At 35.9% G+C, this 14904-nt stretch overlaps 1 protein-coding gene across 18 annotated transcripts in view; it reads left to right on the top strand.

The window, feature by feature from the left end:
* Window positions 1-14904, top strand: part of BCLAF1 (BCL2 associated transcription factor 1) — a 31770-nt gene that overhangs the window by 1663 nt on the left and 15203 nt on the right. For 4 of the 18 annotated variants that reach the window (XR_012433469.1, XR_012433468.1, XM_045391485.2 and 1 more), the window contains exons 2-6: window positions 5500-5603; window positions 8254-8367; window positions 9343-10248; window positions 12135-12281; window positions 12421-12590. Coding sequence is in view for 11 of the 18 variants with exons in the window: in XM_045391485.2 (XP_045247420.1) it covers window positions 8264-8367; window positions 9343-10248; window positions 12135-12281; window positions 12421-12590 (1327 nt within the window). In the remaining 7 variants the exon portion in view is untranslated. Of the gene's footprint in view, window positions 1-5499; window positions 5604-8253; window positions 8368-9336; window positions 10249-11615; window positions 12282-12420; window positions 12591-13913; window positions 14141-14904 lie in introns of those variants that run through there. The other 14 variants (XR_012433467.1, XR_012433466.1, XM_045391484.2 and 11 more) reach the window with 6 other exon arrangements.

The raw sequence follows: 14904 nt of genomic DNA, 5'->3' as shown, positions 1-14904 counted from the left end.
TCTTTAATTCAGGTAATTAAAATGGTGGCAAAGGAAACTGTTTAGCCAGAGCCCTTCTTGACTTTGAAGAACAGTGGTATTGTAAGACTTGGTGACAGACTTGTAGGTCTGATAGGCCCACTGGTAGGCTCAGCTCAGGTCTGGTTTATTTATTTATTTATTTATTTTTGAGACGGAATGTCGCTCTGTCGCCCAGGCAGGAGTGCAGTGGCCCAATCTCGGCTCATTGCAACCTCCCGTCTCCGGGTCCAAGCGATTCTCCTGCCTCAGCCCCCCGCCCCCCTCCCCCCCAGCAGCTGGGACTGCAGGCGCCCGCCACCACACCCGGCTAATTTTTGTATTTTTGGTGCAGATGGGGTTTCACAATATTGGTGTCGAACTCCTGACCTCAGGTGATCCACTCGCCTGGCCCACCCAAAGTGCTGGGATTACAGGGGTGAGCCCCTATCCCCGTCCTCGGTTGAATTTATTAAACTTTTGTGGGCAGCAAGCTGTAAGAGGTTAACTATGTGATGAGAAGACTTAGAAATGGAGAAAGTTTTATCAGTTCTATGTAGGGCTTAGGCTGGGAGTTTCCGGAAACTACGTTGGAAATCAGTAGTTGCACACTAGCTGAATTCAGCTGTGTAATTTACAGTGGTTTGTTATTTAGTAAATAAGAAGAGGGAATTAAGAAGCTAAAATCTCTGGGTACTTGTTGGATATGAATTTGTTAATTGTTTACACTCAGGTAATAAGTGTTACCTCAGTCATAGCATTTAATATCTTCTGACTGTCCCTAAGGCTGAAAGCCAGCCAGTATACTAACACGAAGATAATACTAGCCTGTATTTGTGTAGTATTTTAGAGTTTTCAAACACCTTAATTTTATTTATTTATTTGTTTGAGACAGAGACTCGCTTTGTAGCCCAGGATGGAGTGCAGTGGCGCCATCTCGGCTCACTGCAACCTCCGCGTCCCTGGTTCAAGCGATTCTTGTGTCTCAGCCTCCCAAGTAGCTGGGACTACAGGCGCCCGCTTGCCACCATGTCCCGCTAATTTTTCTTTTTTCTTTCTTTTTCTTTTTTTTTTTTTTTGAGACACACGCTTGCTCTGTCGCCCAGGCTGGCGTGCAGTGGCGTGATCTTGGCTCACTGCAACCTCTGCCTCCCAGATTCAAATGATTCTCATGCCTCAGCCTCCCCAGTAGCTGGGATTACATGGGATTACAGGTGCACGCCACAAAGGCCGGCTAGTTTTTCTTTTTCTGTTTTTGAGATGGTGTCTTGCTCTGTCATCCAGGCTGGAGTGCAGTGGCATGATCTTGAATCACTGCAACTTCCACCTCACGGGTTCAAGCGATTCTTCTGCCTCAGGCTCCAGAGTAACTGAGATTAGAGGCGACCGCCGCCACGCCCTGCTAATTTTTATATTTACAGTAGAGACAGGGTTTTGCCATGTTGGCCAGGCTGGTCTTGAACTCCTGACCTGGGTTGATCCGCCCGCCTTGGCCTCCCGAAGTGTTGGGATTACAGGCGTAAGCCACTGCATCCAGCCCAGACATTTTATTAAGCATGTCTGGAAAGACTTCTAAATGATGCTGATTAATGCTGTATCAAAAATATTAAGGTAACCTTACATGCAAGAATCATTTTAAGTAAACGTGGTTAGCTTGTAGAAAGGCTGCCTAAACAAGGTTTACCAATAATGATGGCTAATGCTAGATTGTATACCATGAGTCAAACATTAAACTAAGCTGTTTACGTGCCTTAGTTCATTTAACCCTGTACTTGTAAGGAAGTACCATTAGTAGCCTTAAAAAAACAAACAAAAACAAAAACCAAAAAAACACCAACAGAATATGAAGCTGACAGATTAAGTTAACTTGTTCAGTGTTGGTCAGTTAGTTAATGGCTGAGCCAGGATTTGAATCTAGTCAACTGGAATAATAGTCATGGGCTATATTTTTAGGATTTGAAAAGATGGAAATAGCATTACTTTGTTTACAACAATCTGGGGACCAAACTCCTTGAGTCTGCTAAAATGAAGACTAGGATCAAGTACGCTTGAAATCGTAATCTTAAAGAATTCATTTTGGGTGGCTTTGTCTTGGATATTTTGTTGAATCCAGTTTCTTTGCTCTGATCAAATTTTCTCCTTTTTTTTTGAGACAGCCTCGCTCTTGCCCAGGCTGGGGTGCAGTGGTGCAATTTTTGCTCACTGCAATCTCTGCCTCCTGGGTTCGAGTGATTCTTCTGCCTCAGACTCTGGAGTACCTGGGACTATAGACGTGCACCACCACGTCTGGCTAGTTCTGGTATTTTTAGTAGAGACGGGGTTTCCCCATGTTGGCCAGGCTGGTCTCGAACTCCTAACCTCAGGATCTGCTCACCTCGGCCTCCCAAAGTGCAGGGATTACACGGTGAGCCACCATGCCTGGCCTGATATAATTGTTTTCTAGCTAGTTTCTGATCACTTATGTTCTAGCTGGTCATTATGTATTATTTCATGAAAGATAGGCTCTGTTTAGATATTTAAGAACCTTATTTTTTTAAAAAAAAACCTGCTTTATTTTATCCTGTGTTCCTCATTGGTTAGTGTATCAATTGGCTAAAGATACATACTGCAATTTATTCCTTATCTCTCTAAACAAGTGGGAATCTATTAAATGATCTTGGTTGTAATAAAGGGAAGATTAATTTGGCATTTTTAATTCTGTATTTGGGCTTTGGCCACCTCAGGCACCTTTTAGGGTATTGAAGAAAGAGCACTGGAATTGGAGTCAGGAGATTTCAGTCAAATTTTGGATTAACCATTTACAGTCCGACTATGGGCACAAAAAACGGCAAACATATCTTTTGTTTTCTCCCTCAAACTTGTCCTTCTCCGAGATGTTTAAATCTAAAACCTAGAATTTAAGGGCACTAGTGATTTTTCATTTTTCCTCACTCTGTACTTCACACCCCTAACAATCCATTAACAAGTCATTTTGACAAACCACATCTTGAATTTGCCTCTTTTTTTCATTGCTGTTTATTTTTTATATAGAAGCCATCTTAAAATGAAATCAGATGAGTGACTCACCCAAGCAAACCCTGCAAGGGTTTCTTAACCAAGTAAAATCCTGACCCCTTTTGGTGATCTACTAGATGCTATTTGATCTGGTCCATTCCTCCTTCTGCTGCCTTATTTCATACGCTCAACTCCTTGATCACATTGCCTCAACCTTCTTATTGGTGTTTCTGTCCTGAATTTGCTAAGTTTGTGTCCTCTGCCTAGTATGCTCTTTACTCTGTGGATCTTTTCTGTGTTCCCTGTCCTTAGACACAAATGTTACCTCCTTAAAGAGGGCCCAAGGATCCACCTAAGTAGTGCCCCTGCCCACCTCCTCTGCATGTCAACTTGTACTTTTTCCCCCCTCTCCAATGTGGCACTTGCCACTATTTGATTTTTTTCTTGTTTTCTGTCTTCCCCTCTCTGAAAGCTTCAAGAGAGTAGGGAACTTAAAGTCCTTCTTAAAATGCTGTATTCCCAGCATTAGAATAGTAGTGTCTGGCATGTAAGGCACTTACTTCAAGTTATTTGCAAAGTTTAGAGTTCTCTGTATTTGAAAGATGGGATTAATATGTAGCTCATGAGATTATCAGGATCAAATATGAGATTATTTTATTTAAGTCACCTAGCACGATTCTTGGCACATGGCTAGTATTTAGATGTTTAGTTTACTATGATTTATTGCTGATATCTGTTCTTGCTTTGGTTTTTGGAAGGCAGGGACCACTTACATAGACATATTTCCTATAGTAACTAGTATTGTGCTTTGTATATAGACTTTCATTTTTTAAAAATTAGCTGAACTAATCAGCTTAGATACTGATTTATTTATTGTATCACATTTTGTGTGTTATTTGAGTTATTGGTGTGGATACTTGAATATATTTATAGATTGTGAACAGGAATGTATATCCACTGGTCTAACAGCCTATGTTCCCTCTTCTGTCAGTTTTTTGTATCTAGTGTTTATTTTCTTTGAACTTCAGCATATCATGACTTGCAGTAAAGAGATCTGGCAGTTGAGTCTTCTTTGGATATATATAGAAATTAGCCTTTTGAAATTGTTTAGGAAAATGTTAGCTAAAATGAGCCTTGTATCACTTCTAGGAGTGAATCAGTAGTAATGACTTTCCAGGTCAGAATACAGTTTTTTATCAGTACTCCAGTTTAAAATACTGCCATTTTTTTCCTCTGGCCACTTGGGGTTTTGATATTTTAAAAACTAAACTTATATGTCCTTTAGAAATCCTTTTGTTTTATACCCAACCTTACTTGGCTTTTTGACTTTACTACTTTTTTAGTATGTTTCCCATAATAGGTTCCGATTCCTCCTTCCTAGCCTGAACTTCAAATCTCTCTCCAGTTGGAGGGCCATGGATATTTTAGGAGACACTATTCTTGATTCACCAGTTTAATGTTACTATTTCTTCTTTGTATTTCCAGTCTCATTTTATTTTTAAAATTGGATCTTGGTGAGAGTTACAGATTTCCATTTAAACTTGTTCATGAATTCTTCTGAGTGCTGGCATATATTAATCTTGTATTCTTTAGTTTCTGTTCCCCTAGTGCTTTAGACTATCCTTTGCACATACTTGATGTGAATATACACAGAGCTAAACTTTTCAGTATTGGTAACTTGAATATTCTGTGCGAAGTGTATTTACAGAGTAATGATAAATTATTTTAGGAAGAATACTTTCGATAGATAAAAGTTTCATTGCTGACTGTTCTTTTATTTGAATATACATGTATCAAGATGCTTTTAGGCACAGAATTTGAAGTTACTATGATGGCTGTTAATGTGGATTTTAAAATCAGTTTCACATGAAACTAAATTGTGTGAAAGGAAGTACCAAAGAGAATAAGTAGCAGAACATTAAACTCATATTTTAGATGTTATAAAGTAGAGCATTATGAAAATTATAGATTACATTTTTTTTTTTTTTTTGAGATGGGGTCTTGCTATGTTGCCAAGGCTAGAGTGCAGTAGCTAGTCCCAGGTGTGATCACAGCGCATTGCAGAGTGCAGTAGCTAGTCCCAGGTGTGGTCACAGCGCATTGCAGCGTCAAACTCCTTCTGCTTTGGCTTCCCAAGTAACTGGAACTACTGGCTTGTGCTACCTTGCCCCTCTAACAAGATGGCATTATGTTAGCTACCTTGGAATTTTCTGATGGAACGACAACATATCATGTTTCCTAAAGCTCAAATTGCTAAAATTAGAATTCAGGTAGTTAAAAGTAAAAAGATGCTGTCAGTTTCATAATACACTACTGCATTGTGGTTTACAAAAAAGTTGAGTTTTAGGCTTTTATGGTTAAAAGTTTCCTATTTCCTGAATTAGTTTTTCCTTCCCTGAAATTGTAAGTGCATTTATTAGAGTTTATTGCAATGCCCATTATATGCATTGTAAATAATGGTTATTTAATTTAACATAAATCAATATAATGTTTTTTTGTCTTCGCTAGGAATTTGAATTTAGAGTTTAATCTCTCAGAGCATTCTCTCCAGGAGGAATATTTACAGTATCTGAAAGACTTCACTTGACTTCTTGATCCTGCTTAAAGCCAAGGTAAAGAGCATTCATTTTTCTAGTTTTCACTTTTGACTTTTTTGAGGAAATGTCACTACTGAATTGATGATTCAGTTTTTTGTTTATTTTGGTGGCTTGTATGAAGTAAGTCAGATATTAAGTTAGTTTTAGGAAAAAGGTTCTTTTTCTGTCTTCTTCCAGGTTGTGTTCCTGCTTTTTCTATTTCTATAAACACATCTACTAAAAGACTCAGGACATACAAGATAAACTCTGCTACTTAACCCATTTTCCCTAATGTAAACAAGAGGAGATTCATAACTTGTTTCTACTGTAGTGTTTAGGTAATTCAAATTGATTGTTTCTTATGTGCTAGGTGTGTCAAGTGAATTAAGTTTATCAACTCATTAAGACCTCTACAAGTCTGCGAAGTAGGCACTGTTATTTTCTTTGTTTTACAGTTGAGGAACAGGCTCAGGGAGCTTAAGGAGTTTGAATTCATGTAGTTTAAATGCAGAGACCATGTTCTTAGCTTTTTTCCTAAGTGTATTTTTGCAGTAGAGCAGAAGATATCCATTTCTTTTAGACTGCTATTTGATAGGCATGCTTTCTTTCCATTAGTTTTTGAAGTTTCAGGTGTAGCTATTAAAAAACAAAGCAAAACACAAACCTTTAAAAATAAACTTGCTGCTTTAAAAAATATCCAGGTTCTGGGGAATGCATTCATTTGATAGTTACTTATTAAATACCTGTTGTGCTTATGTGCCACAAGCCCAACTACATCCTGTTGACTGGAAAAGCCTACAGAATTCATGAAACCTTAACAGAAATTACCATCCAAAAAGCCTCAAGAGCCAAGAACAGAGATTCTGGAGATACAGCACAACACAGCATCTCTAGCTCTTAGTAAACTCATAGTGTTTTATTTACGGATTAATACAATGGAAAAGAATGTTGCCTTATTGCTGGACTGGATCTCCAAAATCATTTCCAGCTCTGGTTTCTTCTTACAGTGTGTCTGATTATCTCAGAGTGGGATAAAAATAAATATCTTAAAGTAAATTTGATCACAATGAATGTAAATTACGTATTTATATTCTTTTAAAATGTTTGGGAGGACAGAATTTTGAAATCAGATAGCACTAGAATGTCGCAGTTCCCAGTGGCCGAGATTCCTTCCTTTACAGGCTGTAAATTTGGTTTTTGCCAATTTCATGATGTTGTCAAAACTACAGTTGCTAAACCAAATTTGTGTTCTACGAGGTATCAGATCTCCCTATGTTAACGCTAAATTTCTTTCTTCTGTGTTGTGGAATTCTTATTCTGCCTTTTTGAACCCTGAACCTATGTTTTATTTCTGTCTTTATGTATTTCTTGCTCCCTTGGGATTCAGAAGAAGAGTGAGAGAAGACAAAGGTGGTAGTCTATTAGAGGATAGTTATGTTCTGTTTTGAAATCAGCATGAATTTGTTATTTATATTGTTTGATGAGGAACTATCCAGGTATTACCATTACCTTTTCTATAACTGAACTCATCTTAGTACCTTCAAATAGTATTTTATTATACTGAACAAAGTCTAGGTAGGTAAAATAAGTGCCTTCAAAAATATTTGGTTGTAGGAGATACTATTTAAGTATTATGGGAATTGCAAGCTGTTAGAAGTTTAATAAGTTGATTTTTATTGAAATAAATACTTTTTGGTAAGTTAGTGTAAATTTGGAAATAGTTCTATGCAGCAAAAACAAGCTTGAGAGGCTAAGATATCTCAATCATTGAAAAGTTGAAAATGTGACATTTGGGATGTACATGCAGTGATTTGCTATGTATGTATATTTTTTCAATTTTGTGAGGAGTAGATCTTATAAATCAATTAGTTCTGACAGTTACTGATTTCTGTACCCATTGAGGTCTAATTATAGCATTGGATACTATGTAGTGTTTGGAAAAGTTAAACTACTGGTGCCCAAGTTTTTTTTCTTGTAGTTCTAATATATCTTTCTTGAAGTAATCCCTCCAATTCTTTATATTTTATTCTTCTTATATCTTCTTAACAAAGCTTCAGGGTGAACTAGTCATCACAAAAGTCCACTTTATTCTGGAGTCATGAGTACTGAGAGCAGACCCACGGCTCCAGCTGTTCAGAAACTTTGTGTCCTGTATACTATATAGTACCACTCCAGACAGTATTGTGTATTTGGAGTGGTCAGCTCAGTCTCATTTTCAAGGCCATAAAACACAAGATAACAGCCTAGTAGGTTTATTTTTTGTTAGTATTGTGACACTTTATTTTATTTCAGTTGCCTTATCTGTAATACCTTTATTATTTATTTATCTTTCTTACAGGAGAGGTAGGCATTTGTATTGGGCATGGAATAACACATAACATGCTGCTGCAGTCTGATCTCATTGCTCTTTCTGGCTTCTGTAGCTGCTGCCTTTTTGGATTGAGGCACCTAAGTGGGGCAGTCCATAAAAATCTTCAGTTGTGTCTTTAATCTACAGTATCTATCATGCAGGTGAAAACAGTTTTAGTCAGGGATAATTGACTTGTCTTCTGAATACTGATTTGAAAATGATGGTGAATAATAGCCTTTGAGAAACTTGTAAAAATCAAATTTTATCTGAAAATAACATAAAATTTAAAAAATCATATTGTAATTTTAACCTTTTTTTGCCCTATCATTTGATTAGGAGAAAAGAAATGGGTCGCTCCAATTCTAGATCACATTCTTCAAGGTCAAAGTCTAGATCACAGTCTAGTTCTCGATCAAGATCAAGATCTCATTCTAGAAAGAAGCGATACAGGTGATTTAATGTGCTTTAAATTTTTAAAATAATGATATGTTATTATTTGTTGAATGCGTATCTTAAACACAGTGCTAAACCCCAAAATGTATTTTATTCTATAAGAACTCTGTGAAATGGATCTGTTGTTACCCTTATTGTAAGCAAGAAATTGGGAATGTTCAACTAACAAGCTCTAGTATGGCAGAGCTTGGATTGAAATCCAGTTAGTCTGACTCCAGGTCTCAAATTTTACTATATAATATATGGTAGGTTTCTTTGTATTTGTCCACAATGTTAAGAGATGAATTGGGTAATGCAAGAATTTGACAGTGAAAAATCTGTGCGTATTGTTTTATAGTTTCTCATTTCTGACTTTGATTCTTTGAATTCTAACAAAATAATTCTTTTTGTTAAAAAATTAACAATTCTGGTTATTTTTCTTTAAATAGTAATACATACTTAGCATAGAAAACAGAAACCAGAAGTTGAAAATACAAATGACCATAATCCCATTATGAATTAATAGTAGTTGATGATTATTCTTTTTTCCCCCCCAGGCTTAACTTTATTTTATGTATATATTTAATTAATAGTATCTCACTGATACAGTTTTGTGTAATCTTTTCCCCCATTTAACTGTATATTATGTCATCCCATTAAATATTCTTTCACAATTATCAGTTTAAGTGCTTGCCTAGATGTACTACAATTTGCTAATATGTCCTAATGTGTGTGATATATATATAACACACGCACGTGTGTGTGTGTGTGTTTTGTGCCTTTACTTTTAAGGTCTTTAATGTATTCTCTCAGTAGTTACCTTAGGCTTTTTGATTAGAAACCATAAACTTTTGTACAGATGAGGTTTTTTAAAAAAGTCTATTTTTATCTTTACCATTTATTTACATGTTATTTTCAACCAGAGTATTTAGAATGGTAAGATGGAATGCTTTATTTTTCTTGCATTGATATTTATTTCATTTTTAGTTCTAGGTCTCGTTCCAGAACATATTCAAGGTCTCGTAGTAGAGATCGTATGTATTCTAGAGATTATCGTCGTGATTACAGAAATAATAGAGGAATGAGACGACCTTACGGGTACAGAGGAAGGGGTAGAGGGTATTATCAAGGAGGAGGAGGTAGATACCATCGAGGTGGTTATAGACCTGTCTGGAATAGAAGGCACTCTAGGAGTCCTAGACGAGGTCGTTCACGTTCCAGGAGTCCAAAAAGAAGATCCGTTTCTTCTCAAAGATCCAGAAGCAGATCTCGCCGGTCATATAGATCTTCTAGGTCTCCAAGATCATCCTCTTCTCGTTCTTCATCCCCATATAGCAAATCTCCTGTTTCTAAAAGACGAGGGTCTCAGGAAAAACAAACCAAAAAAGCTGAAGGGGAACCCCAAGAAGAGAGTCCGTTGAAAAGTAAATCACAGGAGGAACCGAAAGATACATTTGAACATGACCCATCTGAATCTATCGATGAATTTAATAAGTCATCAGCCACATCCGGTGATATTTGGCCTGGCCTTTCAGCTTATGATAATAGTCCTAGATCACCCCATAGTCCTTCACCTATTGCTACACCACCTAGTCAGAGTTCATCTTGCTCTGATGCTCCCATGCTCAGTACAGTTCATTCTGCAAAAAATACTCCTTCTCAGCATTCACATTCCATTCAGCATAGTCCTGAAAGGTCTGGGTCTGGTTCTGTTGGAAATGGATCTAGTCGATACAGTCCCTCTCAGAATAGTCCAATTCATCACATCCCTTCACGAAGAAGTCCTGCAAAGACAATCGCACCACAGAATGCTCCAAGAGATGAGTCTAGGGGCCGTTCCTCATTTTATCCTGATGGTGGAGATCAGGAAACTGCAAAGACTGGGAAGTTCTTAAAAAGGTAAAAACTAAAATACAGAATCTACAGTATAATATTGTTTTTGTTCTTTGAATTCTATTTGGAATTAAAAGATGTAAATTTGTGATACATGTTTAACTAGCGGTTTTACTCTTGACTTCCTTCATTTTAAGATAATTCCAAATTGTTTTTACTTTTATCTGGTGAACTTTGGAGGCTAAGTGTTTTAATAAAAATTAATGTATCCAGCTACTCAGGAGGCTGAGGTGGGAGGATCTCTTGAGCCCAGGAGTTCAAGGCTTTGGTGAGCTATGATTGTGCCTACTGCACTCCAGCCTGGGCAACAGAGCAAGACCCTGTCTCTTTAAAAAGAAAAAAAAAAAACACTAATTTCTGTTTCTCCTCTTAATTTTACCATTTTCGGTCCAGAATTAAAAATACAGATGAGGAGAAGTTGAGTAGCTTAGAGCATAACTAAATGATACATGTTGTTAATAACTGTAAATCTTTTAGAAATTTAGTTTATTAAAGCATTGGAGGCTTATTTTGTTCTTTTCATTATTAGAATGTGACCTACATAAATAATGCAGCTATATTGCATGTTCTTAGGTGGCATAAACAGTCTGGCTGTCAATATTTAATGATTTCAGCCTGACTATACAAAAGGTAATGGTATTTCTCACTGACTAATGACATTTGGAACAGATAACATTGTTTAAATTCTGATCTCAAGTGTTGCTGAAAGTTGCTAACAATGAAAATTGGTTGCTTCATATATTGTGATTTGACTTAAAAGTGAGAAAATAGAGGAAACATGCTGTTTGTGGAATAGCACTGCACAATCTAGAATTTATGATTGAGCTGATCATTAGTTTCTATGAAACAGTGCCAGAAATCATTATTTTTGTAGAGCAAGTAGATATGAACTGTTTTGTGATGCTCATAAAGAGTATTACTGGAATGGTATTTAAATCCATTTGTGTCAACTCTTGTTTATATTAATAGATAAGTAAGTGAAACAGTCTGAATTTTGGGGGGTAGTTATCAATAGAATTCTAACATAATGTGTATTATCCTTAGTGGTTCTTAGCTTCAAAAATTAAATTCAGGCAATCTCTAGAAGTTCATGATAGTGCAGAATTGTGGATTGTGACTAAATAGGACAGGTTTTTGGTTGGCTTTACTTTTTAAACTTCAGAAGTCAAATGTAAATTTATTTTAAAAGTTAGTACATAAGTTCTATGTGGATACTTTCAATGATTTTTAAAAGTGGGATCTGAAAAAGCACTTTTCAATAGGGTTTTTTCTCTCTTGCTGGTCCTGAGGGATTGGGCAACACATTTAAATATGGAAGCGATCTACAGTGAATGCAATCCAGAGTTACTATCCTCTTCTTTGCTTATTCGCAGGTTCACAGATGAAGAGTCTAGAGTATTCCTGCTTGATAGGGGTAATACCAGGGATAAAGAGGCTTCAAAAGAGAAAGGATCAGAGAAAGGGAGGGCAGAGGGAGAATGGGAAGATCAGGAAGCTCTAGATTACTTCAGTGATAAAGAGTCTGGAAAACAAAAGTTTAATGATTCAGAAGGGGATGACACAGAGGAGACAGAGGATTATAGACAGTTCAGGAAGTCAGTCCTCGCAGATCAGGGTAAAAGTTTTGCTACTGCATCTCACCGGAATACTGAGGAGGAAGGACTCAAGTACAAGTCCAAAGTTTCACTGAAAGGCAATAGAGAAAGTGATGGATTTAGAGAAGAAAAAAATTATAAACTTAAAGAGACTGGATATGTAGTGGAAAGGCCTAGCACTACAAAAGATAAGCACAAAGAAGAAGACAAAAATTCTGAAAGAATAACAGTAAAGAAAGAAACTCAGTCACCTGAGCAGGTAAAGTCTGAAAAGCTCAAAGACCTCTTTGATTACAGTCCCCCTCTACACAAGAATCTGGATGCACGGGAAAAATCTACCTTCAGAGAGGAAAGCCCACTTAGGATCAAAATGATAGCGAGTGATTCTCATCGTCCTGAAGTCAAACTCAAAATGGCACCTGTTCCTCTTGATGATTCTAACAGGTAATTCCATATTGATCCCCAGTAAATAATCTGTGGGTAGTTAATATTCCAGTTAATTATCTTAAACTTTCTGAACATACCATTTTTTTATTTAAACCAATGGTATATTTTGTGTGTGTGTGTTATCAATATGTTCCAGACCTGCTTCCTTGACTAAAGACAGGCTGCTTGCTAGTACACTTGTCCATTCTGTCAAGAAGGAGCAAGAGTTCCGATCCATCTTTGACCACATTAAGTTGCCACAGGCCAGCAAAAGCACTTCAGAGTCATTTATTCAACACATTGTGTCCTTGGTTCATCATGTTAAAGGTATGCTTAGTATGTTTAGTATTGTGAATTAAATTTCTCTTGCATGCAAATAAAAAAATGAGTAATTATGCTTAATAATTCATGTACCCCAGGGCTAGCAAATATACATCAATGCTATTAAAACTTGGAAAAGTAGTTTCATGGAAGAGTCCCTAGTCTTGATAGCATTGAAACTTAGGAAGATAATTAATAAAAAGTGATTGAAATGCTGGAGAAACCATACCCTAAAAATCTGTATCATGGTAGAACATGATGTAGATTTGTTGAATGCTAAAAGTGTTTTTTAAGTATGTCATTGTAGTGTATTTGAAGTGCAGAAGGCTTACAGATAGTCTTTCATTGCATGCCTATGGCTTGTGATAGTAAATCTTGGCATAGATTTATAACAAAGTCAGACAGGATTATTGAATATTATTTACTAGGAATTTCTTTTCAACTTTTAAAGAAATACAAAGTGGAAAAACTTTCTTTTTTGCGCTTAATTTTTAATATATAAACTTAAAATGATAAAACAAGAAAATTTATCAGGATTTTTAGAGGAAAAACGTTCAAGAAATTTAGAAGAATATTATATAAATACTGGCTACATGAATAGTCACTAACTAGGATAATGATGACACTTCTTTAGGTCCTAAAGATAAGGGTGTTTATTTCAACTAAAGTAATGATTTTTTTTTCTTTTAAATTTTTACCAGTATGTAATTATAGTTGCAAAGTTACTAGTAATTTTCAAAGATTTTTAGGTATCTCTTTTGGGTTAGGTTAAGTTTTGTTTTTGTGTTTAAAAAGCAACTTACTATGAGACATGTTCTTTCCCAGGAACTTCAAAGACTGTTGTCCTTTAAAATTAATCCCCTCCTAGCTTTTAAAAAATTTGTCTTTTGACATGAGAACAGCTCACTGTAATAGATGAAACTTGGCTCTAGCAGTTCTTTATGCAGTTGATATATCAGAACAGTGAACAGTTAAATGAATTTCTTTTGGGCTGTAATTATTTAAACATGGTAACAAGACAGTTTTGCTATTTGGCTCTAAGTAGGTTTGTGAACCAGTTTATGACCATATTACTGTGGTACATAAAATATGAAACATTCTTTTTTTAAATTTTTTAATCTTTTTTGGCCTATCTCCACATTTTACAATTTATTGCTGAATTTTGAGATCAGGTTTTGATAAATTTTTTCCTTTTTCTTTTTTCTTTTTTTTTTTTTAAAAAAACTGTAGTGATGTTTCATAATTGGTATTGTGCAACCGATCTGAACAGCTCTTACTTTATATAGAGCTGAAAATGCCCAGTGATGTTTTCTTTTTCATTGTAACTAGGTCCTGGAATATGTTTTGAAATGGCAAAATCCATGTTTCAAAGTAAAATAGCTGTTGAAAGATACAGGCAAAGTTGAATCTTCTGTCTTCCTGGCAAAAATGGCATAAAAACTGAGTTGCTAGCTCAAATTCCTGGGTTTCATGGAATTATGATTGAGGCACTACCCTTGTAGTGGCCGTTTCAAGTTTTAATGATTGGTTATGAGACATGTGCTGGATATTGGGCGGTAAGTTGACACAGATGTATGTTGACCTGTTAAGCAGATAGCTTGCTTCATAATGTGACATTTCATAGCTCATGACTTTATACGTCTTTCTATTTTACATTTACAACATATCTTTTTAACTGGTTTTTAAAATAATCAGTATTGATATTACTAGTTTGAAAATTGTTTAAAGAGAGACAAAACAGCAATATCAAATGTGCTGTTGGGTTTGCCAAGATGCCAGATTTTTGGATAATTATTGAATGTTAGTTGATTTAAAAATATTTTTCCAATTTCAATGATAGTATTCAGTGTTTTTATAAATCCATTTTTGTTGATATGGCAGCATAGTCACTGATGAAATTTAATAGTTTACTCAAACTAGCTTTTTGGTTAACTCCATATTTTCCTGTTAATTTTTGTTTTCTGCAAATGATTACTTGAGGTAACGTCATTGGTTCATATTGGCAAGGTATTAGAACATCCATAGATTGTGTTCCTTTTTATTCTGAGGAAGTAGTGTATTAATGAAGTAGAATTAGAGACTCTTGATTTAATCTATTAATTGCTCTTGGATTAGATGTAGTATTGACAGGGACCTGTGAGCAACTTTTGAAGCACTTTCCTGTTGAGGTACAAGAAATTGAAAGGGTAGGAGTTCCTTGTAACACTTGATTCTCTTTTGCTAGGTTTCTTGAGTATTTTTATTTTCTTTTCACCTGCTACATGCCCTTCTGTCACAAACAAATCTCTCTTAAAGTAAACTAAACTAATTGGACAGTATT

This window comes from Macaca fascicularis, chromosome 4 (assembly GCF_037993035.2).
Source record: "Macaca fascicularis isolate 582-1 chromosome 4, T2T-MFA8v1.1".
NCBI lineage: Eukaryota > Metazoa > Chordata > Mammalia > Primates > Cercopithecidae > Macaca > Macaca fascicularis.
This window is presented reverse-complemented; position numbering and strand designations above follow the sequence as displayed.